The following is a 16,779-nucleotide window of genomic DNA, read 5'->3' on the forward strand; positions in this document are numbered from 1 at the left end:
AAACTAAAACAAAATTGACAGTAGAGAAGATTGATTATTACCCAGTCACAACACAAAAACACTAATCAATCTTATGAGGGTCCACTGGCTTCTTCATCAACCAAAATAAATTTAAAATCATATAGGACAGTATTTCTCAGCCTTCCTAATGCTGTGACCCCTTGATGCAGTTCTTCATGTGGTGGTGACCCGCAACAAAACTATTTTTGTTGCTACTTCATAACTGTAATTTTGCTACTGTTATGAACCATAATGTAAATATCTGATATACAGGATGAATTTTCATTCATTGGACCAAATTTGGAACAAATACCCGATACACACAAATTTAAATACTGGTAGAGTTGGGGTGTGGGGTTGATGTTGTCATTTGGGAATTGTAATTGCTGGGATTTATAGCTCATCTACCATCAAAGATCATTCTGAACTCCACCAACGATGGAATTGAAGCAATCTTGGCACACAGAACTCCCATGACCAATACAAAATAGTGGAAGGGTTTGGTGGGCATTCACCTTGATAGTTTACCTACATCCAGAGAGCACTGTGGACTCAAACAATGACATATCTGGAGCAAACTTGGCACAAATATTCAATATGCCCAAATGTGAACACTGGTGGAGTTTGGGGAAAATAGACCTTGACATTTGGGAGTTGTAGTTGCTGGGATTTATAGTTCACCTACAATCAAAGAGCATTCTGAACCCCACAAATAATAGAATTGGACTAAAATTCCCACAGAGAACCCCCACAAACAACAAAAAAATACTGTGTTTTCTGATGGTGTTTGGCAACCCCTCTGACACCCCCCCCAGGGGTCCCAATCTCCAGGCTGAGAAACGCTGATATAAGAGAAGTAACTTTCATTCAGTCCAAAGGGATCTCGTTGCAAGAAGGCGGCACTCCTTGGTTTTGGAAATGAGAAGATCTATCTTTTAAATCCTGCAACCTTCATAACAAAGGAATTTCTCGCAGAACCTTCTATAGGGAAAGGACTGGATGTGTCATTGCTCACTGCCCCTTTCTCCAGCCCTTCTGGCATTTCTCTTTTGTAGGGGATGACATGGCATGAAAGATAGTCTTGTGTGGAGGTGGCACTTGGAAAGGAAGCTGCCATAGTTCAATTGTTGCAGCTGCAGCTACTGATTCAGCATCCCAGCATTCATCTATTGCTTTGTGTGCCTATTTTCAGAAGACTTCTTTTCCATGTACCATCTACTTTATTTTCAGATGCATGGAGAGGTGACTTCCAGTTATGGAACATTACTGTTCCATATAAAACTTACGTTCATTTTCCCAGCATTTCAGATGTCCTTTTCTTCTTCCTAACAATTATGTGATGCTTTAGTGGCCTTTGACAGGTTCTTTAGTATTGACTTTTTCTATTTTTTGCCATAAAACACCCTACAAGATTGATGAGTTATGCAGACAAATCTATATCTAATACATGCATACATAAATCTGTGTTAAAGCCATTGTCCTGTATAAGGTACAACAATATGTCTTCCAGTTTTGTTTTACAGTCAATACTACTATCCCTGCATGTGCATATTGATTATTTTCTTCGCCTTATATACTTTGTGCTTGAAGGACTATTGCAGGCCAAATGACTTTTTTCTCCTTCTTTGTGGTTGTGGAAGCCCAAATTACCCCCGCTTTAAAGGGCACACTTATGCACACAAACACACAAACCAAAGAAAGCTAGGCGAAAGCAGAACTGTTTCACAAAGTGTGCATCTACACTTTAGAATTAATGCATTTTAACACTGCCATGGCTCATGTCTATGGAATCCTGGGTGTTGTAGTTTTACAAGATCTTTAGCCTTCTCTGCCAAGGAATGCTGGTGCCACTTTAATCTACAACTCCTAGGATCCCTTAGCATTGAGTCATGGCAGTTAAAGTGGTGTCGAACTGCATGAATTCTAAGGTATAGACATATTATTTACTTAAAGAAGTATTTCTGCCCTCTACCTTTAGGTGTCACTACCTCCTCTAGATCTTAGGCAGGCCAGCATCTGCAGACTTTCCAAGATATTTGGGGAAGGATGTGCAAAAGGTGATCAGAGAGGGATCAGAGGGGAGATTGAAATCTGTTCAGTAATCAGCTTTGCAAGAAATTCTTGCAAGATTTGCAAGAATTTCTGGCACTTTGTTGTTTAAGTAGAAGCAATTGTCACAAGGTTTCCTTTCCCAATAAGCAGTTGGAATGAAGAAAGTTCTCTCTTTATGTCCATCTGTGTGGGCATTTAAGGCTTCTGCCTCTTCATCCTACTACATTGCCACCAGGAGTGAGGTTCTTCCTAAACCTCGACTGCTATTAAATATGAAGACAGCCATAAACCTCATTGCTATCACCAGGAGCAAGGGTTTTCCTGGATCCCTATCTCAGTTAACAGTTCAACGATTCCCTCTTGTCCCAACTCTGTGACCTCACAACTTCGGGACCTCCAAGATCCTCTCAAGGTTCCAGAATGAGATATTATGCAACTTCTATCTCCATTAGACACCATTCTTCTATATCACAGCTGCCAGGATAGACACTATGCATATCTAGTTAGCCCTCTACATTTGCTGGTTTCACTTTTGCAGAATTGAAGATTCATAGATTTGATGAAAAGGTATTCTCTCTGAAACGGTATGTTCATTGTAAGACTCCATTATCAACTTCTGGTAGATGATGAACACAGAGTTGTACTGTAAGACCTAAATATTCCTAGAGAGAACTTTCCTGGCAATCTTTTGGTCCTCCAATGTGATTCTGTGGTTGCCTTCTGGTGGAAGGTGTACTTTGAGAACCCAGATATTCCTATAAATATTACTTTGAGAACCGAGATATTCCAATACACACAGGCTACTATCCTTGTCCTTATCTTCTCTGAATGATGAGCTGGATAATACTGGAAGGTTCACCCTTTATGCTTTAATTTCCCAGTGCTTGTTGATGCATATAATTAGTACAAAAAAGAGAATGACAATTCCAGTTCCCCAAAGTTTAAAAAAAAATCAATGACAATAAGATAACTAGTGTAAACAATTGTGGTCAGCCAGGCCCGTAGCCAGGATTTTGTTTCGGGGGGGGGGCTAAAAAAATTTCAGGGGGGGTTTCGGGGGGGGGGCTGAGTTTCGGGGGGGGCTGAGTCTGAGTGAAAGAGGGTCTAGCCTAGCAAACCTTTTGTATCATTACCCCAATACCCCCATACATATGGGATATATTGAGTATGGTGATCAAATCATGATATTAATAAACGTAACAGTTTAAATAATGCACCAGTAAGGCCTTTTCGCGAACCACCATGAGAATTTCGGGGGGGGGCTGAAGCCCCCCGAGCCCCCCCCCCCCCCTGGCTACATGCCTGTGGTCAGCCCTCCATATCTGTAAATTCTGCATCCATGGATTCAACCATCCAGGGCTTGTATATACTCCACAAGAAAATCCAAAAGGCAAGCTTGATTTTGCCATTTTTATAAGGAATTTCATTGTATGTAATGGGACTTGAATGTTTATGAATTTTGGTATCCATGGGCAGTCCTGGAACTAAACCAAAATAGATCCCAAGGGCTTTTATACAAACAGTATATCAGTATTAGTTAAATTTGACACAATCCTAGGTGTTAATGTTCATATTGTAAAAATATTCTACCTGGAAGTGCAAAGAGTTAAGGAAAAGGTTTTCCATGGATTAACTATTTTGGTTTTTAATAGGTTAAATAACAAACTGGATTAACAGATCATAAATATTAAGTACCTTTCTGAGCATATTGGAGGAAATATGAAAAATTGCCTTGTCAGAAGGAAAAACTCCTTTGCCTTGTCTTTCTAGGAAAGCTCCAGAGTGAAATCAAACACATCCTTCAATCTCAATCCACTGATGAAAATGTGCCTTTTTCCAATCAATCTTTTTCATATTTTATTTAAATATGTAAAAAGTAATGTGTGGCAATTACAGAGAAATTCTGCATAAGATTGACTGATAAAGGTACAAAAGCAACAGGTGGCACCATGATTCTTCTCATGATTCTTCTCTTTTCTTTTCCTAGGGATTCCTGGAAACAAAGAAGTGCACGTTTTTAACCTGACCTCCCTCACAAAGTCTGAGAACATCTTGTCAGCTCTGTTGCATTATTATGTCGGAGATCTCTGGAACAGTACTGCAAATTGTCCTCAGTTGAAAAGCTCTTCTCGTCACAGGCCGAGGAGATCTGACATGCAGATTAGCCTCTTGCTGTTGAGTTTGTCTGCTTCGGGAAACCAAACTCAGACTCTGGGACATTACTTGGTCAACATCTCCACTGCGTATCGGCATGTCCATTCATGGCAATGGAAGAACATTACAGATGTACTGAGTAAAGCCAAAGAAAACAATGACTTGATCATTGGAGTCAAAATAGCCTCTGTTGGGCAACACCCCTGGAAGAATGGGGATCCCAATTATGAACCATACATCCTCATTTATGCCAATGACTCTGCCATTTCGGAACCAGAGAATGTTGTTTCTAGCTTGCAAGGACACCGAAGTCCCCTGCCTGGGAGCCATTCAAAGAGCAGCCTCGGTGAAGGGCGGCAAAAACGCTCCACCAATGTTCTTTTGCCTTTGCAGAACAATGAGCTTCCAGGAGCTGAGTACCAATACAGTGAGGATGAAGGATGGGAGGACAGGAAACACTACAAAACCCTCCAGCCACGCCTCGCAGAACGGGCCAAGAACAAGAAAAAGCAGAGAAAAAATAACCAACAAAAAAGCCAGACTCTCCAGTTCGATGAGCAGACGCTTAAAAAGGCAAGGAGGAAGCAGTGGAATGAGCCAAGATATTGTGCGCGGCGCTACCTCAAGGTGGATTTTGCAGACATTGGCTGGAGCGACTGGATTATTTCCCCTAAATCTTTTGATGCCTATTACTGCTCAGGCGAATGTCAGTTCCCTATTCCAAAGGTACTGTATCTTCTTTTAAAAAACTATTCTTCTTTTCTTTGCAAACGCACATAAAGGAAAAATACATTTCAAACCTTTTCAGAAAACTGTATATAGTGTTGTTAAAAGCGTTAGTAAAATCTAGCTTAGCTGTTACTAAACTAAAGCATGGAATAAACAATCCATTTTAAAATGCCTGTCGTAAAATAGCTAAGTCAGAACTATTTTGTGTGTAGATATAAGGTTGTAAGGGGAAATTATATGTTGTATTTGAAATATAATATCCAAATATGTAATGTGTGACTATTGGTAGTAATAGTCATGGGCTCGGCATTTGTGTCATCCATTTATTTCGTGTTTCTCTTTCGTACCTTCCATTTTGCAAAACCAGCATCAATGAGCTACAGACTGCATTTTGCCTATCCAGATTCAGAGAAAGGGGTTTATTCCACTAACCCTAACAACTCAAATGAATGAAATGGTGAGACCCTTTAGCCCTAAAACTGAGAGGAAGGGGAGCATGGGAAGCCCTCTTATGTTGGCCAGCGGGACAAAATTTTCATTCATTCAGATGAAAGAATGAAACAGGTAATTTGGAAAGGCTCCATTTTCAGAAGCAGTGCTCGAAAACAGGGCCATACACATGAAACAAACAGAGATAGTTATTCTATACAAAAGCACAAGACTTTGAATATTTCATAAGCTGGCATGACTCATTCCAAAAGCAAAGGGCTTGGTAATGTGATCCAATTATGTGGATCAGAGCATTGGACTAAGATACGGGGAGACCAGGGTTCAAAGCCTTGGGCAAGTCACTTATTCTCAACCTCAGAGAAAGCCAGTAGCAAAACCTCTCTGAACAAATCTTATCAAGAAAATTCTATGATAGGTTCAGCTTAGAGTTACCATAAATCAGAGACACCTTAAAGCATAGTAAAGGTAAAGGATCCCTTATCTGGAACTCTGAAGTCCATGAAGTCCAAAACTATCCACATAAGTGGCTGAGATAAGGACACCTTTGCTTTCTGATTGTTCAGGGTTCGCCGACCTAGTTTCATGCACAACGTTATTAATGTTATTATTCCATGCATCTCACTACATGCATGGAAATATTCCAAAATCCAAAATATGAAGGTATGAGAGATACTCAACCTGTAAAAAGATAAAAGTATAGCAGTTTTTTTTGTTGTATGCCTTCAAGTTGTTTACATCTTTTTTTGGAAAAAAAAATCCTTCTGACATAGTAACTGTTAAGATGTTTTTAGATATGTACTCTAAAGCAGTACTTCTCAGCCTGTGGGTCCCCAGATGTTTTGACCTTCAACTCCCAGAATCCTAACACCTGGGGACTCACAGATTGAGAACCAATGCTCTAAAGTGATCTGTTACCCAGGAAAGAGGCAAATCCATTAGAGCAGTGGTTCTCAACCTGGGGACCCCAGATGTTTTTGGCCTACAACTCCCAGAAATCCTAGCCAGTTTACCAGCTGTTAGGATTTATGGGAGTTGGAGGCCAAAAACATCTGGGGACCCCAGGTTGAGAACCACTGCATTAGATAATTATATTGAAATTTTGCACAGAATGGTAGCTGCAGGCTCCGTCTCATCTTTTACTGTATGATTAAGGTCATATTTAGCCCATCATATTAATACGGCAATTAAATAACACTGTACTGGATTATTTGTTAATGGTAATGGTGAAAATAACATGGGGGAAGTGCTGGAAACTTTGAGACATTAAGAGCAGAAAGCATCTAACTATTCCCACAATTCTCTGAATTTTTAATAATGTTTTATTATCTTTTCTAAAAAGTACCAAAGGATTGCTCCTGACTGGTATTCCTAGTAAAGGCACTCCAATGGAAAGCCACACAGTATAGCAGTTTTGTTGAAGTTAAGCAGGTCTAAGTCTTTTCAGGGTGGGAAACAACATGACAATCCCATGTATAATATCTTGGACTCCATGATGAAAGAAAGGATAGGGGCGCAAGGCTGCCTTGAAAGGGAAAAAAGGTGAATAAAACCTAAGAGAACACATACCTAGAAATATCTAGGTCCTTCAATGATAATGTTTGGTCATAAAGTTGTGCTATTTATTTTTATTTATCATGTCAGAAGTGAATTGAGAATTCAGTTACAATGCATACAAAAACCACAAATAAAGTTAGCTTAATATTGTACTAAATGTCCTTTGACTAGAAGCTGGCCACTTGGAGTGCCTCTGGTGTGGCTGTAAGACGGCCCTCCATTGTGCATGTGGCAGGGCTCAGGCTGCATTGTAATAGGTGGTCTGTGGTTTGCTCTTCTCCACACTCACATGTCGTGGACTCTGCTTTGTAGCCCCATTTTTTAAGGTTAGCTCTGCATCTCATGGTGCCAAAGTGCTGTCTATTCAACACCTTCCAAATTGCTCAGCCTTCTGTGTGCCCAGGGGCGAGTTTCTCATCTGGAATCAGCTACTGATTGAGGTTGCAGGGTTTAACTTGCCACTTTTGAACTCTCACTTGCTGAGGTGTTCCTGCGAGTATCTCTGTAGATCTTAGGAAGCTATTTCTTGATTGAAAGCATTGGCTTGCTGGTTGATATCCGAACAGAGGATGGGCTGGAGATGTCAATGCCTTGGTCCTTTCATTTACAGACTGCTGAAAAACCCAGAGATTCCTACAGAGTTAATCTGTTTAGGTCTTCTAGCACAACTTGATGATCGGCTTGCTATTCACCAACCTGGCATTCAACAAATATTTTCAATCCAGGCTGCCTCCTCTTAATTTAGTTCTGGTTGAATATTATAGTTTAATATAACAAGATTTTTTAAATGCAGTAATAAAAATACAATACAGCACAAGTGAAAGCATGACTTTGGCACGTACTATGGTTTTCATTTCCACGTTTGTGGTTCGATTATTATAGATTAATGAAAATTTCCCCTTTACAATTGTATCCAGACCCCTTGGGTAATGCCTGAATTACCTGTGCCTATTTCAGACTAAATTAGCAGGTCTTCATCGTTGAGAGCTTGTCTAGTTTAGCAATCTCTGGACAACAATTTGGGAGCAGCTGCAACCCAACTCAGATTTCAGGCACTGTTCTTTTTCATTTTATGGCTTTTCAAAGAGCAGGAGCACTGCTGTGCCAAGGCCCTTTTTTCTTATAGTGCAATGGTTCCCAATCTTTTTTGACCAAGGACCACTTGACCAGGGACCACTTTGATCAGAGACCACTCTCCAACATTAGTACCAAAAGGTTAAGGTAAAGGTAAAGGTTTCCCCCTGACATTAAGTCCAGTCATGTCCAACTGTGGGGGTTGGTGCTCATCTTCATTTCTAAGCCAAACAGCCAACATTGTCCATAGACACCTCCAAGGTAATGTATCTGGCATGACTACATGGAGCCCCATTACCTTCCCGCCAGAGTGGTACCTATTGATCTACTCACATTTGCATAGGTTGGCAGAAGTTGGGGTTAACAGCAGGAGCTCATGCCACTCCCTGGATTCGAACCTGTGACATTTCAGTCAGCATGTTCAGCAGGTCAACACTAACCCACTGTGCTACAAGGGGCTCCATACCAAAAGGGTTACGAATCTGTTTTTGGTCAACTTTAGATTCGGTTTGGTTATTTGGGGTACTGATTCAGAGAATTGCATTGGATAGACCACATCAGCTCTAGTTTCTGATACAGAACATATGCCATCCAGTAGTCACTATCTGCTCATTCACAGAAAACTTTATTTAATAAGCCTCAGTACTATAGGAGGCTTTCGGGGGACCAGTCGCTCTTGTCGCAACGATGTATGGTGAGGCCATAGACCATATTTTAGTTCTTGTGGACCACTGGTGGTCCATGGACCACAGGTTGGAAACCACTGTTATAGTTGTATGCATAAACAAGGGATAGACTCTGCATGGGAAGTGAGGAGCGGGCACATTTTGTAATTTTGAAGGAACTTGTTTCGATTTAATTTTTGAAGAGAGGAAAGTAAAATTATTTATTTTAAAACATCTTAATACAGACTTTTCTTTACTGAAAACAGACATATAAATAATGTTTATCATGCTTGATTTAATTTTTACCTATCCCATTCACTCAGGATACCAACTGGTAGATGGGCTCCTAGTGGAATTGGTGGGCTTTCTCTGGGTGAATCTACACTGTAGCATGAATGCAGTTTGATACCACTTTGACGGCCAAGACTCAATGCTATGCAATCATGGGAATTGTAGTTTTACAAGGTCTTTAGCCTTTCCTGCCAAACTGGTGCCTTGTCAAACTACAGCTCCCAGGATTCCATAGCAAAGAGCCATGGCAATTAAAGTGGTATTAAATTGCATTAATTCCACAGTGTAGGTGCCTCCTTCCCCCTTCTCTATCTCACACACATGGACACACACACAAGAACACAGTCAGCTTGCTCTCATCTTACCTTTTCCCTTTCTCTTTCATTCTGTCCCTGTTTGCTCTCTCTGCTTGTTCTTCCTTTTTTGTTGTTGCTTTCTCTATCTTATCTCATTCTTCCTTTTTTGTATTCCTTCTATAGCATAGCAGTCTAGGTCTTATTTGCAGCCACAGCTGAGCTACCTGATAGGCTGCTATTGGAAGGAGAGGGGCTTGAGATGGAGAGAAAAAAAACCAGAATTATTGAATAAAATGAGGTCACTTAAGGGGAATGGGATGGATAGAGGAGTGAGCCAGGGGAAGATGGAGGAGGAGGAGGAGGAGAGGAGGAAAACAAGTAGAGAAGAGACGCTTAGGGATACTTAGAATGGGAATGAGAGTGCAGCAGCATCTTTATGTAAGCATCAAGGAAGGAGATCAGATTCACATGTTGAGGGGGAATCAGCAGAGCTTTTGCCACTAGGGGAAGAAAACACAATTGGGAATGGGAGAAATGGGGGAAAAGAAAGAGAATCAATGAGTGGGTTGCTGGTAGTTTTCTGTGCTGTATGGCCATGTTCCAGAAGCATTCTCTCCTGACATTTCACCCACATCCATGGCAGTCATCCTCAGAAGTTGTGAGGTATATTGGAAACAAAGCAAGAGAAGTTTATATATCTCTGGAAGATCCAGGGTGGAAGAAAGAACTCTTGTCTGTTGGAGGCAAGTATGAATGTTGCAATTAATCACCTTGATTAGCATTGCAAAGACTTGCAGCTTCAAGGCATGGCTGATTATCTGACTGGGGGAATCCTTTGTTGGAAGGTGATAGCTGGCCCTAATCATTTCATGTCTGGAATTCCCCTTGCAGACCTTCCGCAGATATATAAACCTCCCTTGCTTAGTTTCCAATATATCTCACAACCTCTGAGGATGCCTGCCATAGATGTAGGCGAAACACCAGGAGGGAATGCTTCTGGAACATGGCCATACAGCCCAGAAAACTCACAGCAACACAGTGATTCCAGCCATGAAAGCCTTCGACAACACAAAGAATTGAGAAGTGTTTCCTTGCCAAACCAGATCTTGTATTCAGTAAGCTGCAACAAGCAGTTCTGATGCATCTTGAGCTTTAAGAACTTGGAATCTTTGAGTGAATGCTCTTCTTTGGGTGTGCCTATACTGTATATTTAATGAAGTTTGACACCACTTTACCTGCCATGGCTCACTGCTTTGGAATCATGGATGTTGTAGTTTTTCAACCAGGGTTGCCCTGGTGGCACAGTGAGTTAAAGCGCTGAGCTGCTGAGCTTGTTGACTGAACGGTCGCAGGTTCGAATCCAGGGAGCGGCATGATTTTCCGCTGTCAGCCCCAGCTTCTGCCAACCTAGCAGTTTGAAAACATGCAAATGTGAGTAGATCAATAGATACTGCTCCGGCGGGAAGGTAATGGCACTCCATGCAGTCATGCCAGCCACATGACTGTGGAGGTGTCTGTGGACAACGTCGGCTCTTCGGCTTAGAAATGGAGATGAGCACCACACCCTAGAGTCAGACATGACTGGACTTCATGTCAGGGGAAAACCTTTACCTTTACATTACCTTTTTTTGCCAAAGAGTGCTAGTGCTTTATCAAATTACAAATCCAGTGATTCCATAGCAGTTAACGTGATGTCAAACTACATCTAATCTGATATGGCAGAATCACTTTCCCTGGAAGGAATTGATTGGAAGGAAATACTGCCCAAAGCAATTAATCACCTCGAGTGCTTTGGGCTCTCGGGTCTGGCACAACAGTTTGGAAAGTATTATTTTCTCCTCTATAAAGAAAATTGTTGTCTCTGTGGATGCACAAAGCAGTATGTGCCTTTGTCTCTCTGACAAATTATCAAGTTTCCTGAAAAAATGTGGCTCAGCATTATAACAACCTTCTTATTATGCCTCTCCTATACTTCAGTACTATAAATAAATACACAAATAAATACTATCTGATTCTCCCTGCTGTATCCCCACACCCTCCCCCTTTCCTGGACTTTTTTCCATTAATCCCTTTCTTTGTTGGATAAACATGCTTGCAAAGTCAGATGCAGACCAGCTGGAAGATAAAGAAGGTAACACAATGACAGAAAGAGGTGGAGAAATGAATATGGATTCAAATATTTACCACTCTGCTTTAACTATTTTGGGCTTGCTGCCGAAAACACACACAGAAGTGTCTAAGGATTGGAAATATCAAAACAAGAATTTACAAACTTTCTCCTCCTGAACAAGACACCAATGTGCTGAGACAAGTCATTAAAAAATTACCCACCTCCACAAGATTTTTCATCCCAGAATAAGACTGGAAAGACCTGTGTTGTTTTTTCGCATCCCAAACAGCAGCAACAATAGCAGGGGTGGAGAGAAAGGAAAAGAAAGGGTTGGTAGTTTCCACAAAATACTGTTTCACTCAAAACATGTTTAGCCCAAAACCAGTTGTCCATCTTTGCTATTCAGTCACTGTATTTCTTGGTTCCTCTGCCACTTAGTAAATTTCACACAAATTTATGTTTTATGAAAGAAGATGTAAGACTCCGACCTTAGGAGTGTCATGTAATGTGGAGAAAATCATAGAATCATAGTGTTGGAAGAGACCTTATGGGCCATCCAGTCCAACCCCTTTCCAAGAAGCGGGAAAATCTCATTCCGAATGTATGGGAATTCTTGTTATCTAGTAATCTCAATTGGAGAGAAAACTTTTGAACTTCCCACCCACCCGCGCATGTGTGCAAATACACACAGATGATTAGCAAAGTTTTAAATCTCTATCAAAGGCATCATGAAGTATTGACGCTTAAAGGCAGACATACTGTTTGTGACATATATGTGTGTGTAAATCATGCTATGCATGTGGTGGCATCTCCATTTCTGTCATTTGAATCCTTTGTTCTGTGTTCTGGTCTCTGGAGCAGCAGAAAACATGGTTGCTCCATCTTCAATATAACAAATATTTAAATGTGCTATAATGTCCCTCCTTAACTTTCTCCAGGCTAAACACATCCAGCTCCCTAAGATGCTCTTCCTAGGACATGGTCCCCACACCTTTGACTATTATGGCTGCCATCCAACTGGTCCAACGAGCGGCAGCTAGACTGCTTACTGGAGCGACATACAGGGAACACACCACCCCCCTGTTATGTCAGCTCCACTGGCTGCCGATTCAGTTCCGAGCACAATTCAAGGTGCTGGTTTTGACCTACAAAACCCTTTACGGTTCCGGTCCAGCGTATCTGTCCGAACGTATCTCCCTCTACGTCCCATCTCAGAATCTGAGATCATCTGGGGAGGCCCTGCTCACGACCCCACCGCTATCACAAGTGAGGCTGGTGGGGACGAGGAGCAGGGCCTTCTCAGTGGTGGCCCCCCATCTGTGGAACTCACTCCCGGGGGAAATCAGGGCTTCAACTTCCCTCCTTGCCTTCAGGAGGAAGGTAAAGACGTGGCTCTGGGACCAGGCCTTTGGGCACCCTGACAATTAGACATGGAACCAGAATGATAGGACCAACAATGTGTGGAAAGTAGAACCTAACTATGAGTCGGTTAAACGCTGACCAGCAATGAGGTTTGTATTGCTTTTATTGTTTTAATTGTTTTTACGGGTTTATGGCTATTCCTGCCGATAATATTGATTGTTTACATTAATTGTTATCAGTGTTATAATTATTGTTGTTATTGATGTTATGTTTTTGATGTTATGTTTTTGTAATACAGGCATCGAATTGTGCCTTGTTTGTGTAAGCCGCCCTGAGTCCCCCCGGGTGAGAAGGGCGGGGTATAAGCAACCGTAATAAATAATAAATAAATCCTCTGAAAATGTTCCAGCTTGGCAATAGCAATATGTGCTATGAATATGTGCTATATTTATTTATTTAGGATTTTTATACTCCGTCCTATCTCAATCTCCGGAGAGGGATTCAGGACTGCTAACAAATCGGCACCCCATGGTGCTCACATCAGAAACATAAAATACACAATATAATAATAATATAAAACAGCATAAACAGTATAAAACAACATAAAACAGGATAAAAACAATAAGGTAGCAGTCACTGGTATAAATCATCTAGAGGATGAATTTGCCTCCATACTAAAAGGTGTTGAGATTTTGGAAATCCTGCCACCTCTCATCCTTGGCTAAACTAGGCAGCATTGAAGTGTGTTCAGCAATGTTTGGAGGACCATAATTGTTCACCCTGAGCCATATGACATGGGAACTTGTTTACAACATTTCAGGGAAGGAGTAGTGAACTTCTAAAAATGGAAAATTAATAGAACCATAGAATAATAGAGTTGGAAGAGACCACATGGACCATCTTGTCCAACTCCCAGCCATGCCATGAGTCACCTCAGGGAGATAGAGCAGGTTATAAACATTATTATTATTATTATTATTATTATTATTATTATTATTATTATTATGGCAAAGCACAATAAAAGTACCTCTTCGCGGCATGTTATCTATTAAAATGAAGCTGATAAGCCAACAAAGGATTTCAGTGAAAATCTACCTGTAATTAGACTGCTATAAAGTACCAGCTTAATATTTTATGCTTCCAATCGAGTATATTTCTATTCTGTTACTGTCTTTTTTTGTCTTCTGCAGGCTCTGAAGCCTTCAAACCATGCCACCATCCAGAGCATAGTGAGAGCTGTAGGCGTTGTCTCTGGAATCCCCGAACCTTGCTGCGTCCCAGACAAGATGTCATCTCTCAGTATCTTGTTCTTTGACGAGAATATGAACGTGGTACTCAAGGTCTATCCAAACATGACAGTGGAATCCTGTGCCTGCAGATAACATTCCTACGTACCACCCAATCTAAATCCCCTTCTTGCTGCCTTGACTTTGTTGCTCAACAGTCCCCCCACCCCATTTTGCACTGCCAATGCATTTCATTCTCCAAAGATGTATAAGTAAACACAAATGAAAAGACAAGCAGGAGCTGAGAAGGGACACACCATGGATTTCCAGGACATGGAAGGACCTGAGAAAACTGTTTAAACTGTGAGAATACAACAGAAAAAACATTTAAAGCTTTGCACCAGCAATTATGTGGTGAGCCATGTAAGGAAAAAAATGAAATCCAGAGAGAAAATAATCAAAAAGATCTGAAGATTGGCAGGAAGGCCCTTTTGATATATTTCTATATGACACTTTGAAAACAATGTATCAAAACTTCTGGTTTTCTGGTCAGTTTTTCCAGAAATGAATGGTGAAGGAGACTTAAGGTACATGTTATGCATCTGAAGCTAAGCTTTCTGCCTTAGGTTGTAGGCAAACTCCCCAAAGTGCTAAATAACGTAATAAGTTCTGACATACTAAGAGCCTAAGGAAATCCAATTTAAGATGTTTATTTTCTTGACATAGTGTGTCAGCAGTGCTCTGTACATGTATCGCCTACATAAACAAGGCCTTTTTCCCCACGTGGAATAATGGGAATTCTTAACGTGCAAACCAAAATATACTCCTGGTTGCATATCTTCTGAAGATCAGTACATGTTACAATAATACTGGCGTGCCAGCAATACTGTTTCAGTTGCTGCAAGAAGCTAGTGAAAAGAGCATAGGTGACAGAGTAGAAGGAAGATACAGGTTTGCCAGGGTGGTTACAGTAGCCACCGACCAGAGTAACTACTTCTATAATGTCTAGTCTCTTGTCCTGGAATAGTATATAGCACAAACATAAACATGCAATCTTCTGAATGGCTACTCAGAAATAACGCATACTTGCAAAATGACCTTGAGTATTCCTTGCCTAAGAAAACCACATGAAATTCATGGGGATACCATAAATCAGCAGGCGACTTAAGGGCACACACTCACAGTGGGCTTACTGTATGTACTCATGTGTGAGCTCATCTCATGTATAGGTCGAGGGCAAGTTCTGGGGCCAAGATTATGGATTTTGTTATGCTCTATGGACAACTCAAGGGTCATTCTGCAGAAATGGGAAAGAATCAATGCCACTTCAGGGGCCAGCCATCCCTGGTTGCCAATTCTGACATTTCCTTACCAAACATTCAAGAAGTCCAGGAGAACAATAAAGGGAGTTGATGCTTCTTTTAGGTTTTCCCAGGACGGCGAAAGCTTTTGCCTCTTGCCACTCTACTCAGAGAAGGAGGTGGTTCCTTTTTATATAAGAGTTAAAGCACAGTACTCACATTGACCCATGGATAAGTCCACCCAGTTTTGGGGGGTTGATTTTTTGACTAAGATTACTAGACTTATACATGAGTATATAAAGGTAAGTCCATATAGGATAGCAGCCTATGAATCTGCCTACCAATAGAATAACTTTAGTGAAGCAAAGAATTAAGACAAGATTTCCTTTTTCCAAATGAGAGTCTTGCCTGCAATGAGGTATCATGCATAAGCCAGCCACATCAGCAGACCTACAGAGTTATTTAGTCTTGCACTGGATGGCTATGTACAAAGGACAAGGGGGGAATGGGTATTTCCCATGGTCAAAGGGAGTTCATGTTGAACGCATTGCATCCTTATGCATTGCAAAGCCTAGTAAACAAGTGTGCTTTGAGTCACACCAGTGGAAAAGTCAAGGCTTGGGATAGATTTTGACTTACAATTGCCATGCATCTTACAGAAGATGCTAAGTGCCTTCCATTTTCTGTCCAAAGCACCAGGTGGTTTTCCTGCATTTGAGCAAAGCTCTAATGTGGGAAATGAGGGTTAAAGCTTTAATTTCCAGCTTACTCGAGATGTGAAGAAGCTTCAGAGCATTGGAGCCTCTTTTACTAAGGAGCTGATGCATTCATTATTAAGCTGTCTCCTTCATGTAAAAATTAATAATGAAAATAAGACTTTTGTACATTTTTTTGCTTAGGAATTAATGCTTGTACAGTCAGCGTCAGTAAAGTTTTTAAAAAGCCAAAGGATATTTGTATATGGAAAGGAGCTTTTATTAATGCCTTTAATTTATTTTATTTCTGTTGCCTTCCTGTGTGTTAATTAAGTTTCCACTTTTTAGTACTCTTATAAATACACAGTGAGTTTTACTTTAATTTTACAAAGTCATATATATATATATATATATATATATATATATATGCCTTCAGAACCAAGTGTGCATGCTGCAGGCACCCAGAAGATACTTTCCACTACTGATGTATAAGCTTGCCTCACTTGTATTTGTTTCTCTCCTTCAGTAATAAGATTTTTTTTTCACTGCAAACTACTATGTACAAGTTTATGTTAAACATTTTAATGTGAAACATCACTTTCTCTTTTCATTTACAACCACTACAACTGTTGCTTGAGACAAGATTGCTTTTGAAAGCATCATAATAGAGTTGGAGCAAGGAACTATAAGGAAAGACAGCTGAGATTTTGCATTGTATTTGTAGCTTCAAATGACCTAAGGAATCTGTTGGAGTGCATACAGCTGTTAGAGATCTTGATTTAAGGACCAAACACACCAATGGCTTGGAGAAAGAAACTAA

The 16,779-nt window shown here is 40.7% G+C and overlaps 1 protein-coding gene across 1 annotated transcript in view; it reads left to right on the forward strand.

Moving 5' to 3' along the window:
- The window catches only part of BMP3 (bone morphogenetic protein 3), a 48,466-nt gene extending 31,913 nt beyond the window's left edge, over positions 1–16,553 (forward strand). Inside the window, exons 2-3 of the mRNA XM_060779343.2 lie at positions 4,040–4,932; positions 13,928–16,553. Coding sequence (XP_060635326.2) covers positions 4,040–4,932; positions 13,928–14,119 — 1,085 coding nt within the window. The 3' untranslated portion in view covers positions 14,120–16,553. The remainder of the gene's footprint in view (positions 1–4,039; positions 4,933–13,927) is intronic.
- The last annotated feature ends 226 nt before the right edge of the window (positions 16,554–16,779 follow it).

The sequence above is a fragment of the Anolis sagrei genome, chromosome 5 (genome assembly GCF_037176765.1).
Source record: "Anolis sagrei isolate rAnoSag1 chromosome 5, rAnoSag1.mat, whole genome shotgun sequence".
In the NCBI taxonomy this organism is placed as follows: domain Eukaryota; kingdom Metazoa; phylum Chordata; class Lepidosauria; order Squamata; family Dactyloidae; genus Anolis; species Anolis sagrei.